At 43.5% G+C, this 22,726-nt stretch overlaps 1 protein-coding gene across 4 annotated transcripts; it reads left to right on the plus strand.

The window, feature by feature from the left end:
• The first annotated feature begins 9,237 nt into the window (after positions 1-9,237).
• LOC124028867 (zinc finger protein 501-like) lies at positions 9,238-21,612 on the plus strand. Of its 4 annotated transcripts, none has more exons than XM_046340782.1 (3): positions 9,238-9,383; positions 18,351-18,510; positions 19,794-21,611. In XM_046340782.1, the coding sequence occupies exons 1-3, from the start codon at positions 9,375-9,377 to the stop codon at positions 21,101-21,103; spliced, it is 1,479 nt and encodes a 492-aa protein (XP_046196738.1). In that variant the 5' UTR covers positions 9,238-9,374; the 3' UTR covers positions 21,104-21,611. The 4 variants fall into 4 exon arrangements, with proteins under 4 accessions (XP_046196738.1, XP_046196736.1, XP_046196739.1 ...); XM_046340780.1 differs by lacking the exon at positions 9,238-9,383 and adding an exon at positions 10,501-10,649 and having other exon boundaries at positions 19,794-21,612; XM_046340783.1 differs by lacking the exon at positions 9,238-9,383 and adding an exon at positions 15,077-15,674.
• Positions 21,613-22,726: the final 1,114 nt, after the last annotated feature.

Raw genomic sequence — 22,726 nt, forward strand, 5'->3', positions numbered from 1 at the left:
CAGAGTTTATTAATGTTCAAAACGGAATAACTGAAATCCTCTAGATTTGTAGAGGGGAAAACAACTGGAGAAGCGGCCACAGACTGCAGGTCGCTTCGGGTTGGCGCAGGCCGTAGTCGACTGAGACACCTGCTCACACGCAGCGTCTGATGAAGGCACAAAACACGACAGGACAGGGTGATACACAATCACAGCATGGTGAATACAATACAAGGAACCGACGGAACAGGAACGGATCACAAAGGAATAAATAGGGACTCTAATCAGGGGAAAGGATCGGGAACAGGTGTGGGAAGACTAAATGATGATTAGGGGAATAGGAACAGCTGGGAGCAGGAACGGAACGACAGAGAGAAGAGAGAGCGAGAGAGTGAGAGAGGGAGGGGGAGAGAGAGGGATAGAACCAAACAAGACCAGCAGAGGGAAACGAATAGCATGGGGAGCACAGGGACAAGACATGACAATAAATGACAAACATGACAGTACCCCCACTCACCGAGCGCCTCCTGGCGCACTCGAGGAGGAATCCTGGCGGCAACGGAGGAAATCATCGATGAGCGAACGGTCCAGCACGTCCCGAGACGGAACCCAACTCCTCTCCTCAGGACCGTAACCCTCCCAATCCACTAGGTATTGGTGACCCGCCCCCGAGAACGCATGTCCATAATTTTATGTACTTTGTAAATAGGTGCGCTCTCGACAAGGACGGGAGGGGGGAGGGAAGACGAACGGGGGTGCGAAGAAAGGGCTTAACACAGGAGACATGGAAGACAGGATGGACGCGACGAAGATGTCGCGGAAGAAGCAGTCGCACAGCGACAGGATTGACGACCTGGGAGACACGGAACGGACCAATGAACCGCGGAGTCAACTTACGAGAAGCTGTCGTAAGAGGAAGGTTGCGAGTGGAAAGCCACACTCTCTGGCCGCAACAATACCTTGGACTCTTAATCCTGCGTTTATTGGCGGCTCTCACCGTCTGTGCCCTGTAACGGCAAAGTGCAGACCTCACCCTCCTCCAGGTGCGCTCACAACGTTGGACAAACGCTTGAGCGGAGGGAACGCTGGACTCGGCAAGCTGGGATGAGAACAGAGGAGGCTGGTAACCCAGACTACTCTGAAACGGAGATAACCCGGTAGCAGACGAAGGAAGCGAATTGTGAGCGTATTCTGCCCAGGGAGCTGTTCTGCCCAAGACGCAGGGTTTCTGAAAGAAAGGCTGCGTAGTATGCGACCAATCGTCTGATTGGCCCTCTCTGCTTGACCGTTAGACTGGGGATGAAACCCGGAAGAGAGACTGACGGACGCACCAATCAAACGACAGAACTCCCTCCAAAACTGTGACGTGAATTGCGGACCTCTGTCTGAAACGGCGTCTAACGGGAGGCCATGAATTCTGAATACATTCTCAATAATGATTTGTGCCGTCTCCTTAGCGGAAGGAAGTTTAGCGAGGGGAATGAAATGTGCCGCCTTAGAGAACCTATCGACAACCGTCAGAATCACAGTCTTCCCCGCAGACAAAGGCAGACCGGTAATGAAGTCTAAGGCAATGTGAGACCATGGTCGAGAAGGAATGGGGAGCGGTCTGAGACGACCGGCAGGAGGAGAGTTACCCGACTTAGTCTGCGCGCAGTCCGAACAGGCAGCCACGAAACGGCGCGTGTCACGCTCCTGAGTCGGCCACCAAAAGCGCTGGCGAATAGACGCAAGAGTGCCTCGAACACCGGGATGACCCGCTAACTTGGCAGAGTGAGCCCACTGAAGAACAGCCAGACGAGTGGAAACAGGAACGAAAAGGAGGTTACTAGGACAAGCGCGCGGCGACGCAGTGTGCGTGAGTGCTTGCTTAACCTGTCTTTCAATTCCCCAGACTGTTAACCCGACAACACGCCCATAAGGAAGAATCCCCTCGGGATCAGTAGAAGCCACAGAAGAACTAAACAGACGGGATAAGGCATCAGGCTTGGTGTTCTTGCTACCCGGACGGTAAGAAATCACAAACTCGAAACGAGCGAAAAACAACGCCCAACGAGCTTGACGGGCATTAAGTCGTTTGGCAGAACGGATGTACTCAAGGTTCTTATGGTCTGTCCAAACGACAAAAGGAACGGTCGCCCCCTCCAACCACTGTCGCCATTCGCCTAGGGCTAAGCGGATGGCGAGCAGTTCACTGTTACCCACATCATAGTTGCGCTCAGATGGCGACAGGCGATGAGAAAAATAAGCGCAAGGATGAACCTTATCGTCAGACTGGAAGCGCTGGGATAGAATGGCTCCCACGCCTACCTCTGAAGCGTCAACCTCGACAATGAATTGTCTAGTGACGTCAGGAGTAACGAGGATAGGAGCGGACGTAAAACGTTCTTTTAGAAGATCAAAAGCTCCCTGGGCGGAACCGGACCACTTAAAACACGTCTTGACAGAAGTAAGAGCTGTGAGAGGGGCAGCAACTTGACCGAAATTACGAATGAAACGCCGATAGAAATTAGCGAAACCTAAAAAGCGCTGCAACTCGACACGTGACCTTGGAACGGGCCAATCACTGACAGCTTGGACCTTAGCGGAATCCATCAGAATGCCTTCAGCGGAAATAACGGAACCGACGAAAAGTAACGGAGGAGACATGAAAAGAGCACTTCTCAGCCTTTACGTAGAGACAATTCTCTAAAAGGCGCTGTAGAACACGTCGAACGTGCTGAACATGAATCTCGAGTGACGGAGAAAAAATCAGGATATCGTCAAGATAGACAAAAACAAAAATGTTCAGCATGTCTCTCAGAACATCATTAACTAATGCCTGAAAAACAGCTGGCGCATTGGCGAGACCGAACGGCAGAACCCGGTACTCAAAATGCCCTAACGGAGTATTAAACGCCGTTTTCCACTCGTCCCCCTCTCTGATGCGCACGAGATGGTAAGCGTTACGAAGGTCCAACTTAGTAAAGCACCTGGCTCCCTGCAGAATCTCGAAGGCTGATGACATAAGGGGAAGCGGATAACGATTCTTAACCGTTATGTCATTCAGCCCTCGATAATCCACGCAGGGGCGCAGAGTACCGTCCTTCTTCTTAACAAAAAGAACCCCGCCCCGGCCGGAGAGGAAGAAGGCACTATGGTACCGGCGTCAAGAGACACAGACAAATAATCCTCGAGAGCCTTACGTTCGGGAGCCGACAGAGAGTATAGTCTACCTCGAGGAGGAGTGGTCCCCGGAAGGAGATCAATACTACAATCATACGACCGGTGAGGAGGAAGGGAGTTGGCTCGGGACCGACTGAAGACCGTGCGCAGATCATGATATTCCTCCGGCACTCCTGTCAAATCGCCAGGTTCCTCCTGAGAAGTAGGGACAGAAGAAACGGGAGGGATGGCAGACATTAAACACTTCACATGACAAGAAACGTTCCAGGATAGGATAGAATTACTAGACCAATTAATAGAAGGATTATGACATACTAGCCAGGGATGACCCAAAACAACAGGTGTAAACGGTGAACGGAAAATCAAAAAAGAAATAGTCTCACTGTGGTTACCAGATACTGTGAGGGTTAAAGGTAGTGTCTCAAATCTGATACTGGGAAGATGACTACCATCTAAGGCGAACATGGGCGTAGGCTTATCTAACTCTCTGAAAGGAATGTCATGTTTCCGAACCCATGCTTCGTCCATGAAACAACCCTCAGCCCCAGAGTCTATCAAGGCACTACATGTAGCGCCCGAACCGGTCCAGCGTAGGTGGACCGACAAAGTAGTACAGGACTTTGATGGAGAGACTTGAGTAGTTGCGCTCACCTGTAGCCCTCCGCTTACAGATGAGCTCTGGCTTTTACTGGACATGAATTAACAAAATGTCCAGCAACTCCACAATAGAGGCACAGGCGGTTGGTGATCCTCCGTTCCCTCTCCTTATTCGAGATGCGAATCCCTCCCAGCTGCATGGGCTCAGTCTCAAAGCCAGAGGGGGAAGATGGTTGCGATGCGGAGCAGGGAAACACCGTTGATGCGAGCTCTCTTCCACGAGCCCGGTGACGAAGATCTACCCGTCGTTCTATGCGGATGGCGAGAGCAATCAAAGAGTCCACATCTGAAGGAACCTCCCGGGAGAGAATCTCATCCTTAACCACAGCGTGGAGTCCCTCCAGAAAACGAGCGAGCAGCGCCGGCTCGTTCCACTCACTAGAGGCAGCAAGAGTGCGAAACTCAATGGAATAATCCGTTATGGACCGTTCACCTTGGCATAAGGAAGCCAGGGCCCTAGAAGCCTCCCCACCAAAAACTGAACGGTCAAAAACCCGAATCATCTCCTCTTTAAAGTTCTGGAAATCGTTAGAGCAAACAGCCCTTGCCTCCCAGATAGCTGTGCCCCATTCTCGAGCCCGGCCAGTAAGGAGTGAAATGACGTAAGCAACCCGAGCTCTCTCTCTAGAGTATGTGTTGGGCTGGAGAGAGAACACAATCTCACACTGCGTGAGAAAGGAGCGGCACTCAGTGGGCTGCCCGGAGTAGCAAGGTGGGTTATTAACCCTAGGTTCTGGAGGCTCGGCAGGCCAGGAAGTAACAGGTGGCACGAGACGTAGACTCTGGAACTGTCCAGAGAGGTCGGAAACCTGAGCAGCCAGGTTTTCCACGGCCTGGCGAGCAGCAGACAATTCCTGCTCGTGTCTGCCGAGCATGGCTCCTTGGATCTCGACGGCAGTGTAACGAGCGTCTGAAGTCGCTGGGTCCATTCCTTGGTCGGTTCCTTCTGTCATGCAGGTGAAAGAGGACCCAAACGCGACTTAACAGAAACAGAGTTTATTAATGTTCAAAACGGAATAACTGAAATCCTCTAGATTTGTAGAGGGAAAACAACTGGAGAAGCGGCCACAGACTGCAGGTCGCCGGGTTGGCGCAGGCCGTAGTCGACTGAGACACCTGCTCACACGCAGCGTCTGATGAAGGCACAAAACACGACAGGACAGGGTGATACACAATCACAGCATGGTGAATACAATACAAGGAACCGACGGAACAGGAACGGATCACAAAGGAATAAATAGGGACTCTAATCAGGGGAAAGGATCGGGAACAGGTGTGGGAAGACTAAATGATGATTAGGGGAATAGGAACAGCTGGGAGCAGGAACGGAACGACAGAGAGAAGAGAGAGCGAGAGAGTGAGAGAGGGAGGGGGAGAGAGAGGGATAGAACCAAACAAGACCAGCAGAGGGAAACGAATAGCATGGGGAGCACAGGGACAAGACATGACAATAAATGACAAACATGACAGTAAGGCACTCTGGATAAGAGTGTCTGCTAAATGACCAAACATGTAAAATGTATACATCCAAAGGTGATTCTAACTAACCATTCAGTGTCTGCTTTCCCCTTTCATCTGGGATGGTGTAGCTCCATCTGATCAGCCTTAGAGACAGTTGGCGATTCCTTCAGAGAACTGAGTCAACCACAACATTCCAGGTTAAAATGACAGTAGTACTAGAAATGAATGACAGACAGGTGATTCATAGAGAAAGCTTTACCAAACGGGTACAGAGGATCCTGTAGGGGGTGGGGCCCAAAGACCCTCCCCATTATTTCACCTTTATTTAACCAGGTAGGCCAACTGCGACCTGGCCAAGATAAAGCAAAGCAGTTCGATACATACAACAACACAGTTACACATAAACAAACATACAGTCAATAATAAAGTAGAAAAACAGTGTGCAAATGAGGTAGGATAAGAGATGTAAGTCAATAATGAGGTAGGATAAGAGATGTAAGTCAATAATGAGGTAGGATAAGAGATGTAAGTCAATAATGAGGTAGGATAAGGGATGCAAGACAATAACGAGGTAGGATAAGGGAGGTATGGCAATAAATAGGCCATGGTGGCGAAGTAATTACAATATAACTATTAAACACTGGAATGGTAGATGTGCAGAAGATGAATGTGCAAGTAGAGGTACTGGGGTGCAAAGGAGCAAGATACATAAGTAAATACAGTATGGAGATGAGGTAGCATTGTTGATTAAGGGGACCTTAAGGTTCATGTTTTGCTGCAGAACTTATAGTAAGATGCTGTTGCTATGTGTCTAAAAACTCTGCCACTATACAAGGCACAAACTATCTATATTAGTCTTTGTGGTTAAGCCCTGGCTGTAACCACTGTCTGGTTTTGACATTTTGGTCTTGTGTGACAGTGGACAATGTTAATGAATTCAGAGAAGCTACTGTACTAGGTTGCCTTATAAGGTAACCTCAGCTTATTGATACACACATACTGTAATGCGTGCGTACTGGCAGCAGAGAAGTCAGGCGCAGGAGATCAAAGACTGTGTTATAACGGTGCAGTTTAATCATAAAAATCACTGTGAACAAAAACAATAAATAAATACAATGGGACGAAACCCTTCGCACGCCAGACATTATGTGCACAAACTCTTACAATCAACACTTCCGGACAAGGGCATGGGGGGGAACAGAGGGTTAAATACACAAAATGGAATTGATGGAATTGAAACCAGGTGTGAGGGAAGACAAGACAAAACCAATGGAAAATGAAAGGTGCATCGGCGATGGCTAGAAGGTCGGTGACGTCGACCGCGAATGCCACCCGAACTAGTAGAGGGTCCGACTCTGGCGGAAGTCGTGCCAGTACCCCCCCCTCCCTTGACGCGCGGCTCCAGCAATGGGCCGACACCGGCCTCGGGGACGACCGGGAGGGCGAGGCGCATCCGGACGAAGACGGAGGAACTCCTGCAGCATTGAAGGGTCCAACACATCCTCGACCGGAACCCAGCACCTCTCCTCCGGACCGTACCCCGTGCGCCGGGGGCCCCCCGATGTCCAGAGGGGACGGAGGAACCTTCCGCACCTCAGACTCCTGGAGCAGACCAGCCACCACCGGCCTGAGGAGAGACACATGGAACGAGGGGTTATACGGAAATCGGGTGGAAGTTGTAACCTGTAACAAACCTCGTTCACTCTCCTCAGGACTTTAAATGGCCCCACAAACCGCGGACGCAGGTTCCGGCCCCAATAGATCAACCGGTCACGAACAGCAGACTGGACGTACAGATGCCCAGCGGGACACTGGACGGGAGCGCGCTATGCACGTAACGCCTGCTCAATGTCCGTGTCCAGCTCATCACACTACTGGCATCACCAGGCAGGAGGCGGGGAGTTTTGGAGTGGGATCCATGGACCGCTCCTCTGTGTCATACAGCCGAGACAATGCATCTGCCTTCACGTTCTGGGAGCCTGGTGTTGTGTCTTTACTATTGTAACGGCTGTCGTCGGTGGAAGAAGGTGAGGACCAAGGTGCAGCGTGGTAAGTGTTCATGATTTTTAATATAATCAACACTGAACACTACACAAAATAATAACTAGGAAGAACGAACAAACGAAACAGTCCTGTTTAGTGAATACACACAAAACAGTTAACCTGCTATTCATCATCTTTGTTTCACAGCGGTCAACTCTACCCGTAGCTCTCTCAGTGGGAGGGGCTTATCATCTGGGAAGCCTCAAAAACAACATGATGCTGACAAGTCGTCTCTCCAGAAGAGTCTCTCCAGATCAGAACGTCTCAATGAACACCAGCAAAGACTTACAGGAAGAAACCTCACCACCGCTGCTCTGACTGTGGGAAAAATTTTGCTAAACAGAGAAAATTGGTCATTTACCAGCGGATTCATGCTGGAGGGAAGCCTTATAGTTGTGATCAGTGTGGGAAGAGTTTTGCTTGAGATTTCACCGTGACCAAACACCGACTTATACACACAGGAGAGAGGCCTTATAGCTCTGATCAGTGTGGGAAGATCATGTTTCAACAATACAAGGTGTGTATTCATGTATTCAATAGATCAATAAATATATTCCATTATCTGCTCAACAACGTCTGCTTATAACATTAATTATATGTTTTTAAAAAATCTAATGATCAATTTTTAAAAGGACCATAGTCCTCTTGTATAATTAGTTTGCTCCTAAAAGATATTCACATATTTATTTTAAAACCTTTCACCAGGTTTTAGTGTAGCTGATGGGACACATAGAAGTACAGAAGATATAGGACTATTAGTGTCGTCAAATTAAGTTGTTGAATTTATTTTAAAGGATTTAATTTGTGATATCTTTGAACTTTCCTTATTGTGTATTAAGTTTGCTCCAGAAAGATGTTCACACATTTTATTGTGAATCGAATGATGTGTTGGTTGTTAGGAAGAGGCATCATGGGGGCAGGAAGTCAGCTCTGCCCATCAGTACCTGTAGGTCATGTCAAACACAGACCTCACACTCTTCTGTTTCCTCACAGCCAGTAAGGTCTCCTACCAAACCTCTCTCTCTTCACACTGGAAATACACTTCATAATATCTTATACCTCAACATTCTACTGTTTATTGGTGATTTGTTATGTGGAACGAATGCTTGCATGTAAATGTCATTGTAAAACATACATACGAATGTGGTTTCATGTTTTCTTTTACATTGCTGATTGGATATACATTTTTTTTTTTAAATATGTATTTAAAAAAAATTTTTAGTTGAATTCTGTAGAAGAGACCAGGATATGTTGTTACCCTGTGTCCCAATACTCAGTGTTATAGTCCTGGTCCTGAGAATAAAACAGGTTTAAAACAACAACAGAGAAACACGTGTCTTACAGTGCTACACATCTGTTATAATAGAGACGTTTTCCTGCTTAATGGAAGTATCAGGTGTAGTTTTTCACCAGTTATAAAGTGTGTTTGTTGTCTCTTTATGTTTCTAGGCTGCAGGGAGGGAGATGCAACAACAGCCTTGAGAACATCTGGACTCAAATAGAACTCTGTTCCAAGTTGCTGTCAGGTAAAAGTAGACGATAGCAGACAACAGGATACTTTTGGAAAGGGGTGTTGTTGAACATTTTCTTGACTTTACTCAATCTGTATAGTTTTGGTAAAATCTTATCGAGGAACTTTCTGAAGTAAGATTAGCCTGGGGCAGCAGGTAGCCTAGTGGTTAGACCGTTGGGCCAGTAACCGAAAGGTTGCTAAATCGAATCCCCGAGCCGACAGGGTAAACAACTTTAGTTCTGCCCGTGAACAAGGCAGTTATCCCACTGTTCCTCTACCGTCATTGTAAATAAAAATGTGTTCTTATCTGACTTGCCTAGTTAAATAAAGATGTGAGACGTTATGCTGTCATAACGTAATCAAGCTTGGATATTTCGATAGATGTTTGATTGCTCTGGTCTAGGGGTGCATCAGTTGCAGACTTGAGACAGGAATTCTCCCCCTGCAACCCCCTAATCCTTATCTGAACTCTGTGAGAACATAGTAACTGGACTGTATGTAGCCTACCCATTTCTTGTCTTAGTAAGAAACACTGAAGAAAACAATAGCTTCCACGATGGATCCGGTAAGTCTGGTTTACTTTGAACCGTATAGGCCTGCTGTGCTGTGCTTTGCTTTTGTTTATTTATTGTATACAAGTTATATACATAGACAGAAGGGTGTTAGTTATAAATACAGTATATTTGACTGTAGTTTAGTTAAGAAGAAAGACTTACACAGTGGTGTGAAGTACTTAAATAAACAATATTTTAAAGTACTACATAATTCGTTTTTTGGGGTATCTGTACTTTACTATTTATATATTTGAAAACTTTTACTTTACTACATTCTTGTTGAAAATGATGTACTTTTTACTCCTTAAATGTACTCGCTACATTTTGAATGCTTAGCAGGACCGGAAAATGGTTCAATTCACACACTTATCAAGAGAACATCCCTGGTCCTCCCTACTGCCTCTGATCTAGCGGACTCACTAAATACAAATACTTTTTTGTAAATTATGTCTGAGTGTTGGAGTGTGCCCCTGCCTATCCGTAAATCATTTAAAAAACAATACATTTGTGCCTTCCGGTTTGCTTTGTATAAAGACATTTGAATTATTCATACTTATACTTGAACAATTACATTTACCTTTGATACTTAAGTATATTTAAAACCAAATACTTTTACTCAAGTAGATTTAACTGTGTGACTTTTACTTGAGTCATTTTCTATTATGGTATCTTTACTTTGACTCAAGTATGACTATTGGGTACTTTTTCCACCGCTGGACTTACGTTTATTTTTGACCGGAGAATTACTTGTGAATTAGGTTTGATGCAGCCATTGCAAAGACCTGCATAAATATCTGATATTTCCTATCTGTGCTGGTAGTGAACAGCAGCTGCCATTGTATCAGCAGCGAAAGACCGGAACATTTAATTCCCAGACACTCCCTCACGAGAGAGAGGCTTGTTGAGATCCTCCCTCTTTGTGCATCTGTTCCAAGTGGCTGCCAGGTAAAAGTAGACGATAGGAGACAACAGGATTCTTAGTGAAAGGGGTGTTGTTGGACATTTTCTTGACTTTACTCGACTTTTATTGATCACGTAAAATGTTATCCAGGAACTTTCTGTGATAATACTAGGTTACATGAGACGTTTATTTGTTCTAACATAGATGTTTGATTGCTCTGGTCTAGGGGCGCATCAGTTGCAGTCTTGAGAATCGAATTTTCTCTCAGCAACTCATTACTAGCTGTCATTATCCGAACACTACAACAAAGTTGTCAAACTGTACCCTACAACATTTCATGCCATACAAAGAAACAATGGCTTCCGCAATGGATCAGGTAAATCTGGTTTTAACATATGCCCGCTGTGTTGTATAAAATGTCTAGGACTAGTTTTCATCACCTTTTATCCTCCACATTCCTGTGTTCGGTTTAAACTGCTGGACAAAAATAAACATGATTGTAAAAGTTGTTAGGATATTTTTTCCCTCAGCAAAGTAACGTTAATCTACAGCTATATCATGTTTGGAAATCTGTCATATTATCTAATATATCTCTACTTCCTCCCAAAATGTGCACTTGTTCACCTCCACTGATTTGAAAGTCAGATGATCCATTATATGACCAGATACTCACTCTGACAATGAAAATACATATTCTTCTTTGGGGTTTATCAGTGGTTGGCATCCAACTTTATGGTACATTACACCACCTACTGTACTGGAGGGTGGGCCAGCAACTAAATCCTATCAACTTTATGGTACATTACACCACCTACTGTACTGGAGTGTGGGCCAGCAACTAAATCCTATCAACTTTATGGTACATTACACCACCTACTGTACTGGAGGGTGGGCCAGCAACTAAATCCTATCAACTTTATGGTACATTACACCACCTACTGTACTGGAGGGTGGGCCAGCAACTAAATCCTATCAACTTTATGGTACATTACACCACCTACTGTACTGGAGGGTGGGCCAGCAACTAAATCCTATCAACTTTATGGTACATTACACCACCTACTGTACTGGAGGGTGGGCCAGCAACTAAATCCTATCAACTTTAGTACATTACACCACCTACTGTACTGGAGGGTGGGCCAGCAACTAAATCCTATCAACTTTATGGTACATTACACCACCTACTGTACTGGAGGGTGGGCCAGCAACTAAATCCTATCAACTTTATGGTACATTACACCACCTACTGTACTGGAGTGTGGGCCAGCAACTAAATCCTATCAACTTTATGGTACATTACACCACCTACTGTACTGGAGTGTGGGCCAGCAACTAAATCCTATCAACTTTATGGTACATTACACCACCTACTGTACTGGAGTGTGGGCCAGCAACTAAATCCTATCAACTTTATGGTACATTACACCACCTACTGTACTGGAGTGTGGGCCAGCAACTAAATCCTATCAACTTTATGGTACATTACACCACCTACTGTACTGGAGTGTGGGTCAGCAACTAAATCCTATCTCCCAGCCCCGTTCTCTTAAAAGTATCAATATTTACGACTGTATCTAACAATGTTCTTCTTATTAAACTCAATTCCTGCTTGCACACGCTGGAGAGAATCCTTACTCCTGTCTTTGTGGTGTCAGAGAAATGCTATAGGAAGAGAGACTTTTCAAACAATATATTTATTGTAAGATATGCAAAAATGAAGCAATCAACCATCACTAAGAATAGTCCGTGTTGAAAGCTCAATGAACAGAGCTGTCTTTAGCCTTTTATTGAAAGTACATCCCTTTTTATCGTTGACAGTTAGCAGATGTTCAGAAACAGACACTGGAAACAGATTTGCACGAAGTAATTTAGCTGGTCTGTGTAGATCATGATGGCTGATATTGCCACCACTCACTGTTCCTCCCTGCACTTCCCACATAGCTACATTCCTGCTGATTGTAAACAGCGGAGGTCACATACTGTGGTAGCACCCAAACAGCTCATACATCTGTACGCTCAGAGTTATGACTAAGTCACACAAGACAAGCCTGTATCAGCAAAGAATATTAGCATATAACAATAGACAATTCCCTCAGTAATATAGTAAAATATAACAATAGACAATTCTCTCAGTAAAAACAGTATAGTATGTCTAATTTAACAGTATAGTAGAATAATATAAAACTATAATATTAATGATAAAACACCAGAAAGCAAACGTGTGTCACAACTTCCGCCGACGTTGGTCCCCTCTTGTTCGGGCGGCGTTTGGCGTTCCACGTCACCGACCTTCTAGCCATCGCCGATCCACTTTTCATTTAGTCTTGTCTTCCATCAGTGATGACTCTTGCACTGAGATGCTGAACCTTAGAACGCTACGCCACTCAGGACCAGTCTATTACACCATCCATCCATCAGACTAGAACAGACCTTCAGGACCAATCTATTACACCATCCATCCACCAGACTAGAACAGACCTTCAGGACCAATCTATTACACCATCCATCCACCAGACTAGAACAGACCTTCAGGACCAATCTATTACACCATCCATCCACCAGACTAGAACAGACCTTCAGGACCAATCTATTACACCATCCATCCACCAGACTAGAACAGACCTTCAGGACCAATCTATTACACCATCCATCCACCAGACTAGAACATACCTTCAGGACCAATCTATTACACCATCCATCCACCAGACTAGAACAGACCTTCAGGACCAATCTATTACACCATCCATCCACCAGACTAGAACATACCTTCAGGACCAATCTATTACACCATCCATCCACCAGACTAGAACAGACCTTCAGGACCAATCTATTACACCATCCATCCACCAGACTAGAACAGACCTTCAGGACCAATCTATTACACCATCCATCCACCAGACTAGAACAGACCTTCAGGACCAATCTATTACACCATCCATCCACCAGACTAGAACATACCTTCAGGACCAATCTATTACACCATCCATCCACCAGACTAGAACAGACCTTCAGGACCAATCTATTACACCATCCATCCACCAGACTAGAACATACCTTCAGGACCAATCTATTACACCATCCATCCACCAGACTAGAACAGACCTTCAGGACCAATCTATTACACCATCCATCCACCAGACTAGAACAGACCTTCAGGACCAATCTATTACACCATCCATCCACCAGACTAGAACATACCTTCAGGACCAATCTATTACACCATCCATCCACCAGACTAGAACAGACCTTCAGGACCAATCTATTACACCATCCATCCACCAGACTAGAACAGACCTTCAGGACCAATCTATTACACCATCCATCCACCAGACTAGAACAGACCTTCAGGACCAATCTATTACACCATCCATCCACCAGACTAGAACAGACCTTCAGGACCAATCTATTACACCATCCATCCACCAGACTAGAACAGACCTTCAGGACCAATCTATTACACCATCCATCCACCAGACTAGAACAGACCTACACATTAGTCATCCAGAACAGACCTACACAGAGTCTGTCTGAAATGGCATCCTATTACCTATATACTGTCAGGTGACATTCCAGATGCAGCCATCCTCTCTAATAGTTAGAAGTCAAACAAATGATGTCAGGAACTCCAAATGTCATTAAGTCGCACAAATCATCATCGCCATGGTGATGCTCCATGACATCATTTATTTGGTCGGTTGAAGTGTTGTAGAGGAGTGGGTATAGCAGTACTACACTCTAAGAAAAAAAGGTGCTATCTAGAACCTGAAAGGGTTCTTCGGCTGTCCCCATAGGAAAACCCTTTGAAGAACCCTTTTGTGTTTCAGTTAGAACCTCTTTGGTTCCAGGTAGAACTCTTTAGGGTTCCATGTAGAACCCTTTCAACAGACCAGATGCTTTTTAACTTTCTGTGGAGAAACCGAACCCGTCACATTAGGAAACTGTTGTAATGAACACATGAGTGGTGGGCTGAATTGTCTGGACATTCCTACCTTAAATAATACTTTTAAGATCAATTTGATAAAACACTACATAAGAAGACCTACTTCTATGTGAAACCTTATTCCTCATCATGCCTTTTCTACTTTGGTGGCCTTAACTTCATGTTGGTTTGCTATTGACAAAGTTCCAGTGAAGCTCTGCATTTCCTCAGCAGGTTTTCTAGTCATGAACCTTCATTTAGAAGCATAATTTCTCTCCACACGTATATTATATCTGGAATAATCAGCACATATTGTGTAACAATAAATCTTTGTTTTTAGAATATTGGTTCAGAAATAATATCCTATCCTTATCACTTGACAAGATCCCTATTTCGTCTAAAGAGTTTACAATTATTTTAGTCTCCATTCCCTCAGGTGTTGCTTTATTATTCAGGAACATGTTAAGACCCTCAGAACCTACCTTAGATTACAGCTGTTGACTCAATAGTAGTAAAGATTTGTTCTTGTTTTGGTCCATTCAACAACAGAGCGATACTTTCCTTGTATCAACAGGATTTTGTATCTCTCTATACACCTTATGTCATGCCTTATTGGAATTGTTTTATTGATAATATTTGTTGTCTCACACAAACGTACTGACTAACACAATTAAGGATGTTTATTATAAAATGATCAATTTATATTATCCTGCCAACCACTATATGAAGAAGTTTTAAAAAAGAAATACATTCAAATTGTACCGTTTGAAATGACCACCCAGAAACCGTGTTGAATCTTTTTTTTATGGTATTCAAGTAAAGAATCTGTGGCAAGACATCAGTAGATTTATAATGGAACATATTCATGAAGATTTTACACAATTATGGAGAGATGTACTGCATGAATACTTTACCTACGATATAAATAATTTGGATAGATATTTTTCTTCTTCGTTCACTCGCCGTACAGTAGGTGGCGGTAATACTCCAATAGGTGTAGTCTGCCATAAAACCCTAAAGAAGAACAAGACAACAGGAAATTGTTGACGAGAACAGTTTGGGTCGAACAGTTCCTATCATACAAGAAACAGTAGCTTCCCAATGGATCGGGTAACTCTGGTTTTAACATTATATGCCCACTGTGTTGTATAAAATGTCTAGGCCTCGTTTTCATCATATTTGAACCTCTACATTGCTGTGTTCTGTTTGGAGCGGCAGGTAGCCTAGTGGTTAGAGCGTTGGGTCAGTAACCGAATCCCCGAGCTGACCAGATAAACATATGTCGTTCTGTCCCTGAACAAGGCAGTTTAACCAACTTTGTATGTATTATGGATCCCCATTAGCTGCCAAGGCAGCAGCTACTCTTCCTGGGGTCCAGCAAAATTAAGGCAGTAAATACAATCATGTTTAGCCAGTTATGGTAAACTGTAGCTAGTGTCGTGGAAATATTTGGGTAATCACATTTCACAAATACTGGAGCCTGTGAGTACAAGTAGATTTTTTTATTACTTCATAATTGTTGGTAAAATGATTAAATGACTGAACAAATCATTTTAAATGGAACTGTAACTAAGTAAACTTATACTCTGTTTTATATCTGATTAACAATATGAGTTCATAAGATGTGATTGTGTGACACAGACAAGGAGTAATTAAAGTTAATGAACACCATTCCAACTAGGAAGAAAGAAGTGAACTGTGTAAACAGATAAGGTTGTTAACCTATGGTTGAACCGACGAAACTGACCTCTGGGGTTTTTAGATAAGACAATGAGTGCATTCCTAGGTTTTCTGTTAATTAGAACTGTCATCTAAGTGGTGATTGATAATGTTGAGGGGTCAAAAGTTACCTGGGAGTGTGTTGTAAGTTAGAATGAACTTTTCACCTCACTTTGTCCCTGTCGAGAGGAGGGGTTTCTGTTAAGCAATGAAATGACGTCATGTTTTGTATATAAACTGTTGCTCATGGTGAAGTGGCAGCGCGCTCCGAGAATAAATTCTGTTACCTATTATTAAAAAGACTGGGCTCCGTCTATTTTATGCAAACAAGAATCTTACAAATTCTAATAAAATAGTTTAAGGGTTGTCAATTAATGAAAACACATTAGCATAATTAAATTACAGTAACAATAATAAAAGCAGAGCTGGAATCATGAAAACGACTGCCTTCCAGTCTTGACACAGAATATTTATACATTTGTCCTTCTTACTTCACACTCATCGTAAGTCCTCTTAATGGCTTATCACCTGTTGCATTTAGCCACCGTTATCATATTGCCTTCATATTAGGACATGCAACCTGTAGAGTCACATAAATAGTTTTTAAACATGTAGGACCACAGCAACAGACCTTGGTGTAGCAGTATAACTTTAGACCGTCCCTCGCCCATACCCGGGCCCCTCTGCACACATCAACAACAGTCACCCACGAAGCATCGTTACCCATCGCTCCCAAAAGCCGCGGCCCCTGCAGAGCAAGGGGAACTACTACTTCAAGTTCTCCGAGCAAGTGACGTCACTGATTGAAACGCTATTTAGCGTGCACCGCTAACTCAGCTAGCCGTTTCACATCCGTTACATTGGCACTCTATAGGATTAACCAATCCATAACATCCTGCTGACTACTGAAAGGGGAACCCCTGTTCTGGGAAAAACCCAAGAGGTGTAACCATAGTTGGCCATAACAGTTACAAGAATAACCATGTGCTTGTCTAATGGTGTCCAAAGACAGAGAGCACATAGATGCACTAGTTTTGCTGGCTCCTTCTGAAATAAATAATTGCCACATATGTACTGAACAATTCACAATACTAGCTACCTGATAGGAGTGCTGGTGTTGGATTTTCCAGTTCCTATACTGTTTTTAGAAGTAGTAAGCTGAATCGATATGGACATGGACTTAACCATTAGTATATGTGTAAGCAGAACCAATGTGTATGTGCCACCTGAGTCAATATGCACCTCTATTATGGGCGGCAGGTATCCTAGTGGTTACAATATTGGGCCAGTAACCGAAAAGTTTGCTAAGGAGGAATCCCCAAGCTGACAAGGTAAAAAATCTGTCATTCTGCACCTGAAAAGGGCAGTTAACCCACTGTTCCTAGGCCTCCATTTTAAATAAGAATATGTGACTTGCCTAGTTAAATTAAGATTACATAAAGAAATGGACCATCTTGGCTTTGTGCTAAGCCATGTAATAAAGTCTATATAAATGTAATGTTCCGGTAACCTCGACGCTAGCTGGGTACGTTAGCTTACGAGGTACATTAATAGCTTTAGGTTGGTTGTTTTTATGTTAAACTTCAAGATTTACACCAAGGACGTTGCCTCTCGGATCATCACTCTCCCTCGCTTGGGCAAGGGACATTTAAGGCACTCAGATGTAAAACGCAATTCAAGGGTTGAGGGTTTAGCCGAAGGCTGTTGAGTTTGAAACGCAGCTGGAAGGCAATCAGGAAGATGCTAGATCAGTTGGGACCATTATAGGCAATGAGAGGGCAGATATGCGTGTTGCCACAAAGTCAAACGCCTATATCGTATTTGTATTTAAGTTTAGGCATAAAGGTAGTGTTTTCAATGTTAGGGTTAAAATCACATTTAAAAATATCAGTTGTAGAAATGGGTGTGTTTGTGGTAACTAGTGACGACCAGGCACTACTTCCATACAAAGTGTTTTTTTTTTCTCCTCAAAGTTTCCTTGGATGTGAGGTGTCCTACTTTTACCAATACACTCCTAACAACCAACTCGTTACCAATACACTCCTAACAACCAACTCGTTACCAATACACTCCTAACAACCAACTCGTTACCAATACACTCCTAACAACCAACTCGTTACCAATGCACTCCTAACAACCAACTCGTTACGAAAATGTATATATGATCAAATAAGCCAGAAGCCAGATTTTGGGCCCAGTTATCCCTCTTGCTTCTCCACTTCTGTGTTGTTTGATAGGAAATGACTGCTATAAAGAAATATGGTGGAAACTAGCCCATATCCACCAATCCAACGCTCTTAGATTTGTGGCTTATAGTGAACGATTGAACATTTCAGGTAAAAGGGGATATTCTAGGGATGCACCCAAATCAAAGGGTTAGACTGAATTAATACAATATTTGGTTTAATGATCAACTGTAAAACTTATTGTGGCCAACAGGACAAAGCTAGCCCGTCCCCCTCCACCCTCCAGGAGTCCCCAGGTCGACTGCCTCTCCGTACTCTACTGCTGGGTCTGGTTGACTGCAGGAAAACACCGGGGCAGAGTGGAACTGAGAGAGGAGAAGGAGAAGAGGAACATGGAGATATGATTTCATTAAGTAAGAACCATGTGGATTAGATTAGTCTGCTTCTTTAACAATTAATTGGTTAATTATATATTGCTGACAATATCTGGTCGTTCCACCTAATTTTGAGAACCTCCCCCCAAAACACTTTCAGATTTCACCTAATTTTAACATTCTTTCATGAAGAGCACATGTTCAACTTCATAAAAACATGTTTTCTCCAGAGGTTATATGAAAATAAATACTGTACTAAGTGCCAATGTGCTAAATAAAGTAACAGGGGACAACTGAAAACAACAAAACCACTAGTTTACATTGGTAAAATTAGTCCTTTAAATCAGCCAAAAATTTGCTTATGACAATGGAAGTTGACAGGGTCAATGGAAGCTACTTTTGTTCCACCAGGAGTGAACATTGAATACAAGCTTCAATTCTACCATATCAATTTATGGGCAAAATGGTTCACTTGCTCGGTTTTCAACAAAAAACACCAGAGAATTGATAAAAAGACTAGAACCAGCTTACCTGCCTTTGCTCTATAATTTGACTGTTTAATGTCCAATGTTTCTTTTCCCCAAAAAATGTAAGGAACCGTTTCACCATATTACAACATGGGTTGACCTTTAAAATGGAGGACAGATGTAAATGAATCACTAATTAAATGAAATAAATCATGTTCAGAAATGACTGTCAAAGTAACCAAATAACTAGGGCTTTAGATGCACACTAATCATTTCCTATTAAACTGATTATGTCATTAGTCATGTAAACATCTTACTCTGCTGATCTTAATTGGTGTGAGGTCATAACTGAAGTAAGGATACACCTTTAAAAACACCTGGTTTTCTGAACAATCTTTAGAATGATTAGGACATGTAAACACTTTAATCAGAGTTATAGAGGTGTATTTAATCTGCATGTGCTAACACAAGCAGCACAAAACATTATTTTGACCGAATGCAGTGAGTTCAGGGAACTGAAAATATGCAGCTTAGAAATAGTTTGCACATACAAAACTTATTTTTACCTATTGCTTCATAAACCACAGTGGCTGTGGTAGAAAGTTTATTTTGATTGGCCATTTTCTGCGTTTATCAAAGTCCCATCAGCCTGATTTCAGATGTGTCAATGTAAACAGGTTTATTAGAGAGATTGTTCTTTCAAAGCATGTCAACGATTTAAAATGTAATACTGATGCACAATTTCTATTGGAAAAATATGAAAGGGACCCAAAAGGCCTTAATTTCATGGAAGGACCCATCTGTTTACGGACTCATATTTGCAAAACCTAATTATTCAATATCTTTGTTTCACAGGGGACATCCCTAATCGTTGCTCTCTAAGTGGGAGGGGCTTATCATCTGGGGAGCCTCAACAACATTATGATGCTGACAAGAAAGAGAAGAGTCTCTCCAGATCAGAACACCTCAAACACCAGCATAGAGGTACAGGGAAGAAACCTCACCACTGCTCTGTCTGTGGGAAGAGTTTTGCTAAACAAGACTTGACAAATCATGAGCAAATTCACACTCTAGAGCATGCATCTAATACCTTAAAATCTCAGAGAATTAATTCAGGGGAGGGACCTTATACCTGCTTTGATTGTGGGAAATACTTAAATCAGTCAAGAGCCCAGACTAACCACAAACACACAGGAGTGAAGCCTTATAGCTGTGATCAGTGTGGGAAGAGCTTCAATCATTCAGGATCCCTGACTATTCACCAACGCATACACACAGGAGAGAAGCCTTATAGCTGCGATCAGTGTGGGAAGAGCTTCAATCATTCAGGATCCCTGACTCTACACCAACGCATACACACAGGAGAGAAGCCTTATAGCTGTGATCAGTGTGGGAAGAGCTTCAATCAATCAGGATCCCTGACTCTACACCAACGCATACACACAGGAGTGAAGCCTTATAGCTGTGATCAGTGTGGGAAGAGCTTCAATCATTCAGGAAACCTGACTACACACCAACTCATACACACAGGAGCGAAGCCTTATAACTGTGATCATTGTGGAAAGAGCTTCAGTCGATCAGGAGACCTGATCAAACACCAACGCATACACACAGGAGAGAAGCCTTATAGCTGTGATCAATGTGGGAAGAACTTCAATCAATCAGGACACCTGACTGCACACCAACGCATACACACAGGAGAGAAGCCTTATAGCTGTGATCAGTGTGAGAAGAGTTTCAGGACATCAGATCACCTGACTATACACCAACGCATACACACAGGAGAGAAGCCTTATAGCTGTGATCAGTGTGAGAAGATTTTCAGGACATCAGATCACCTGACTATACACCAACACATACACACAGGAGAGAAGCCTTATAGCTGTGATCAGTGTGGGAAGAGTTTCAGGACGTCAGATCACCTGACTAAACACCAACGCATACACACAGGAGAGAAGCCTTATAGATGTGATCAATGTGGGAAGAGCTTCAGTCGATCAGGATCCCTGACTACACACCAACTCATACACACAGGAGAGAAGCCTTATAGATGTGATCAGTGTGGGAAGAGTTTTGCTCGTTCAGGGTCACTGATAAAACACCAGAAAGCACAAACATGTTTTCTTTCATCTCCCTTCTCTCTGGCACCAGTTCCAGATCCCTAAATAAAGTTTACATAGAAAACATCTTGTAAACAGTCATCCATCTCCCATTCTCTAACACTTTAGTATGTCTGATTGCCATGGTAACATGTGTAGCATAATATGCAGCTCTGGATCCATATGTTACAAGCGTCTTGGAGTAGAAGTGCTGTGTGTGGTGGGGTGGGGGAGGAGGTGTTCAGAGCTATCTTTTAATTTATGAACTCATATTATCCATTAAATAATGTATAATAAAAAAGTTTAACCAATGGTAGGTGTATATTCATGTGTGGGGGAAATGTTATCTGAAGAGAGAGTCTTGAATTGTACATCATGTCTCATATAGTCATTGGTTCCTGTAGGTGCTGGGTAGAGATATGAGGGGGAGACGGTCATGACCCCATCAGACCTTTTGGCAGAACGCTCAGAATATGTTCTATAATTTACATTCAGGAACCAAATGTTAATGATGAATAATGTAAATCATAACTTGTCTGTGTTACCAGTATAGAAGAGGACTAACGGGACTGCCCCGAAAGAGCTCCTGACCGTACGTTTGTTGGAATCTCTCCAGCTGGCTGATAATAAATAATTATTAATTTAAGTTTGACTGAGTCCTTGGTAGTAATTTCCACGACACGTGTATTCAATACAAAAACACATTAAATCCTTTATCTTATGTCGCACTGCATGAGGCAAATGGTGGTCACACCAGATACTGACTACCGTTTTTTTTAAGGTATCTGTGACCAACAGATGCATACAGTTGAAGTCGGAAGTTTACATACACCTTCGCCAAATACATTTAAACTCAGTTTTTCACAAATCATGACATTTAATCCTAGTACAAATTCCCTGTTTTAGGTCAGTTAGGATCACCACTTTATTTTAAGAATGTGAAATGTCAGAATAATAGTGGTGTCATGTTTTGTCATTGATTATCATGTCTTGTCTCTGCGCTTCCCTTCTATTCGTTTCCCTCTGCTGGTCTTATTATGTTCTTTCCCTCTTTCTATCCCTCTCTCTCCCCCTCCCTCTCTCCCTCTCTCGCTCTCTCTCTCTATCGTTCCGTTCCTGCTCCCAGCTGTTCCTCATTCTCCTAACTACCTCATTTACTCTTTTCACACCTGTCCCCTATTTTGCCCTCTGATTAGAGTCCCTATTTCTCCCTCTGTTTTCCGCTTCTGTCCTTGTCGGATCCTTGTTTGATGTTCGCTGTTCTGTGTCCTTGTTCCGCCCTGTCGTGTTTTACCTTCTTCAGATGCTGCGTGTGAGCAGGTGTCAATGTCAGCTACGGCCGGTGTCTTCCCGAAGCGACCTGCAGTCTGTGGTCGCGTCTCCAGTCATTCCTCTCTACTGACGAGTGGATTTCAGTTTTCCTGTTTTTGCATTTACCTAGATAATATCCAGGATTATCGCTTTTGTTTAAAACTGGAATAAAGACTCTGTTTCCGTTAAGTCGCTTTTGGGTCCTCATTCACCTGCATAACAGAAGGATCCGACCAAGAATGGACCCAGCGACTACGGATTCTCGCAACACTGCCGTCGAGATCCAGGGAGCAATGCTCGGCAGACACGAGCAGGAATTGTCTGCTGCTCGTCATGCCGTTGAGACCCTGGCCGCTCAGGTTTCCGACCTCTCAGGAC

The sequence above is a fragment of the Oncorhynchus gorbuscha genome, unplaced genomic scaffold (assembly GCF_021184085.1).
Source record: "Oncorhynchus gorbuscha isolate QuinsamMale2020 ecotype Even-year unplaced genomic scaffold, OgorEven_v1.0 Un_scaffold_4930, whole genome shotgun sequence".
Lineage (NCBI taxonomy): Eukaryota > Metazoa > Chordata > Actinopteri > Salmoniformes > Salmonidae > Oncorhynchus > Oncorhynchus gorbuscha.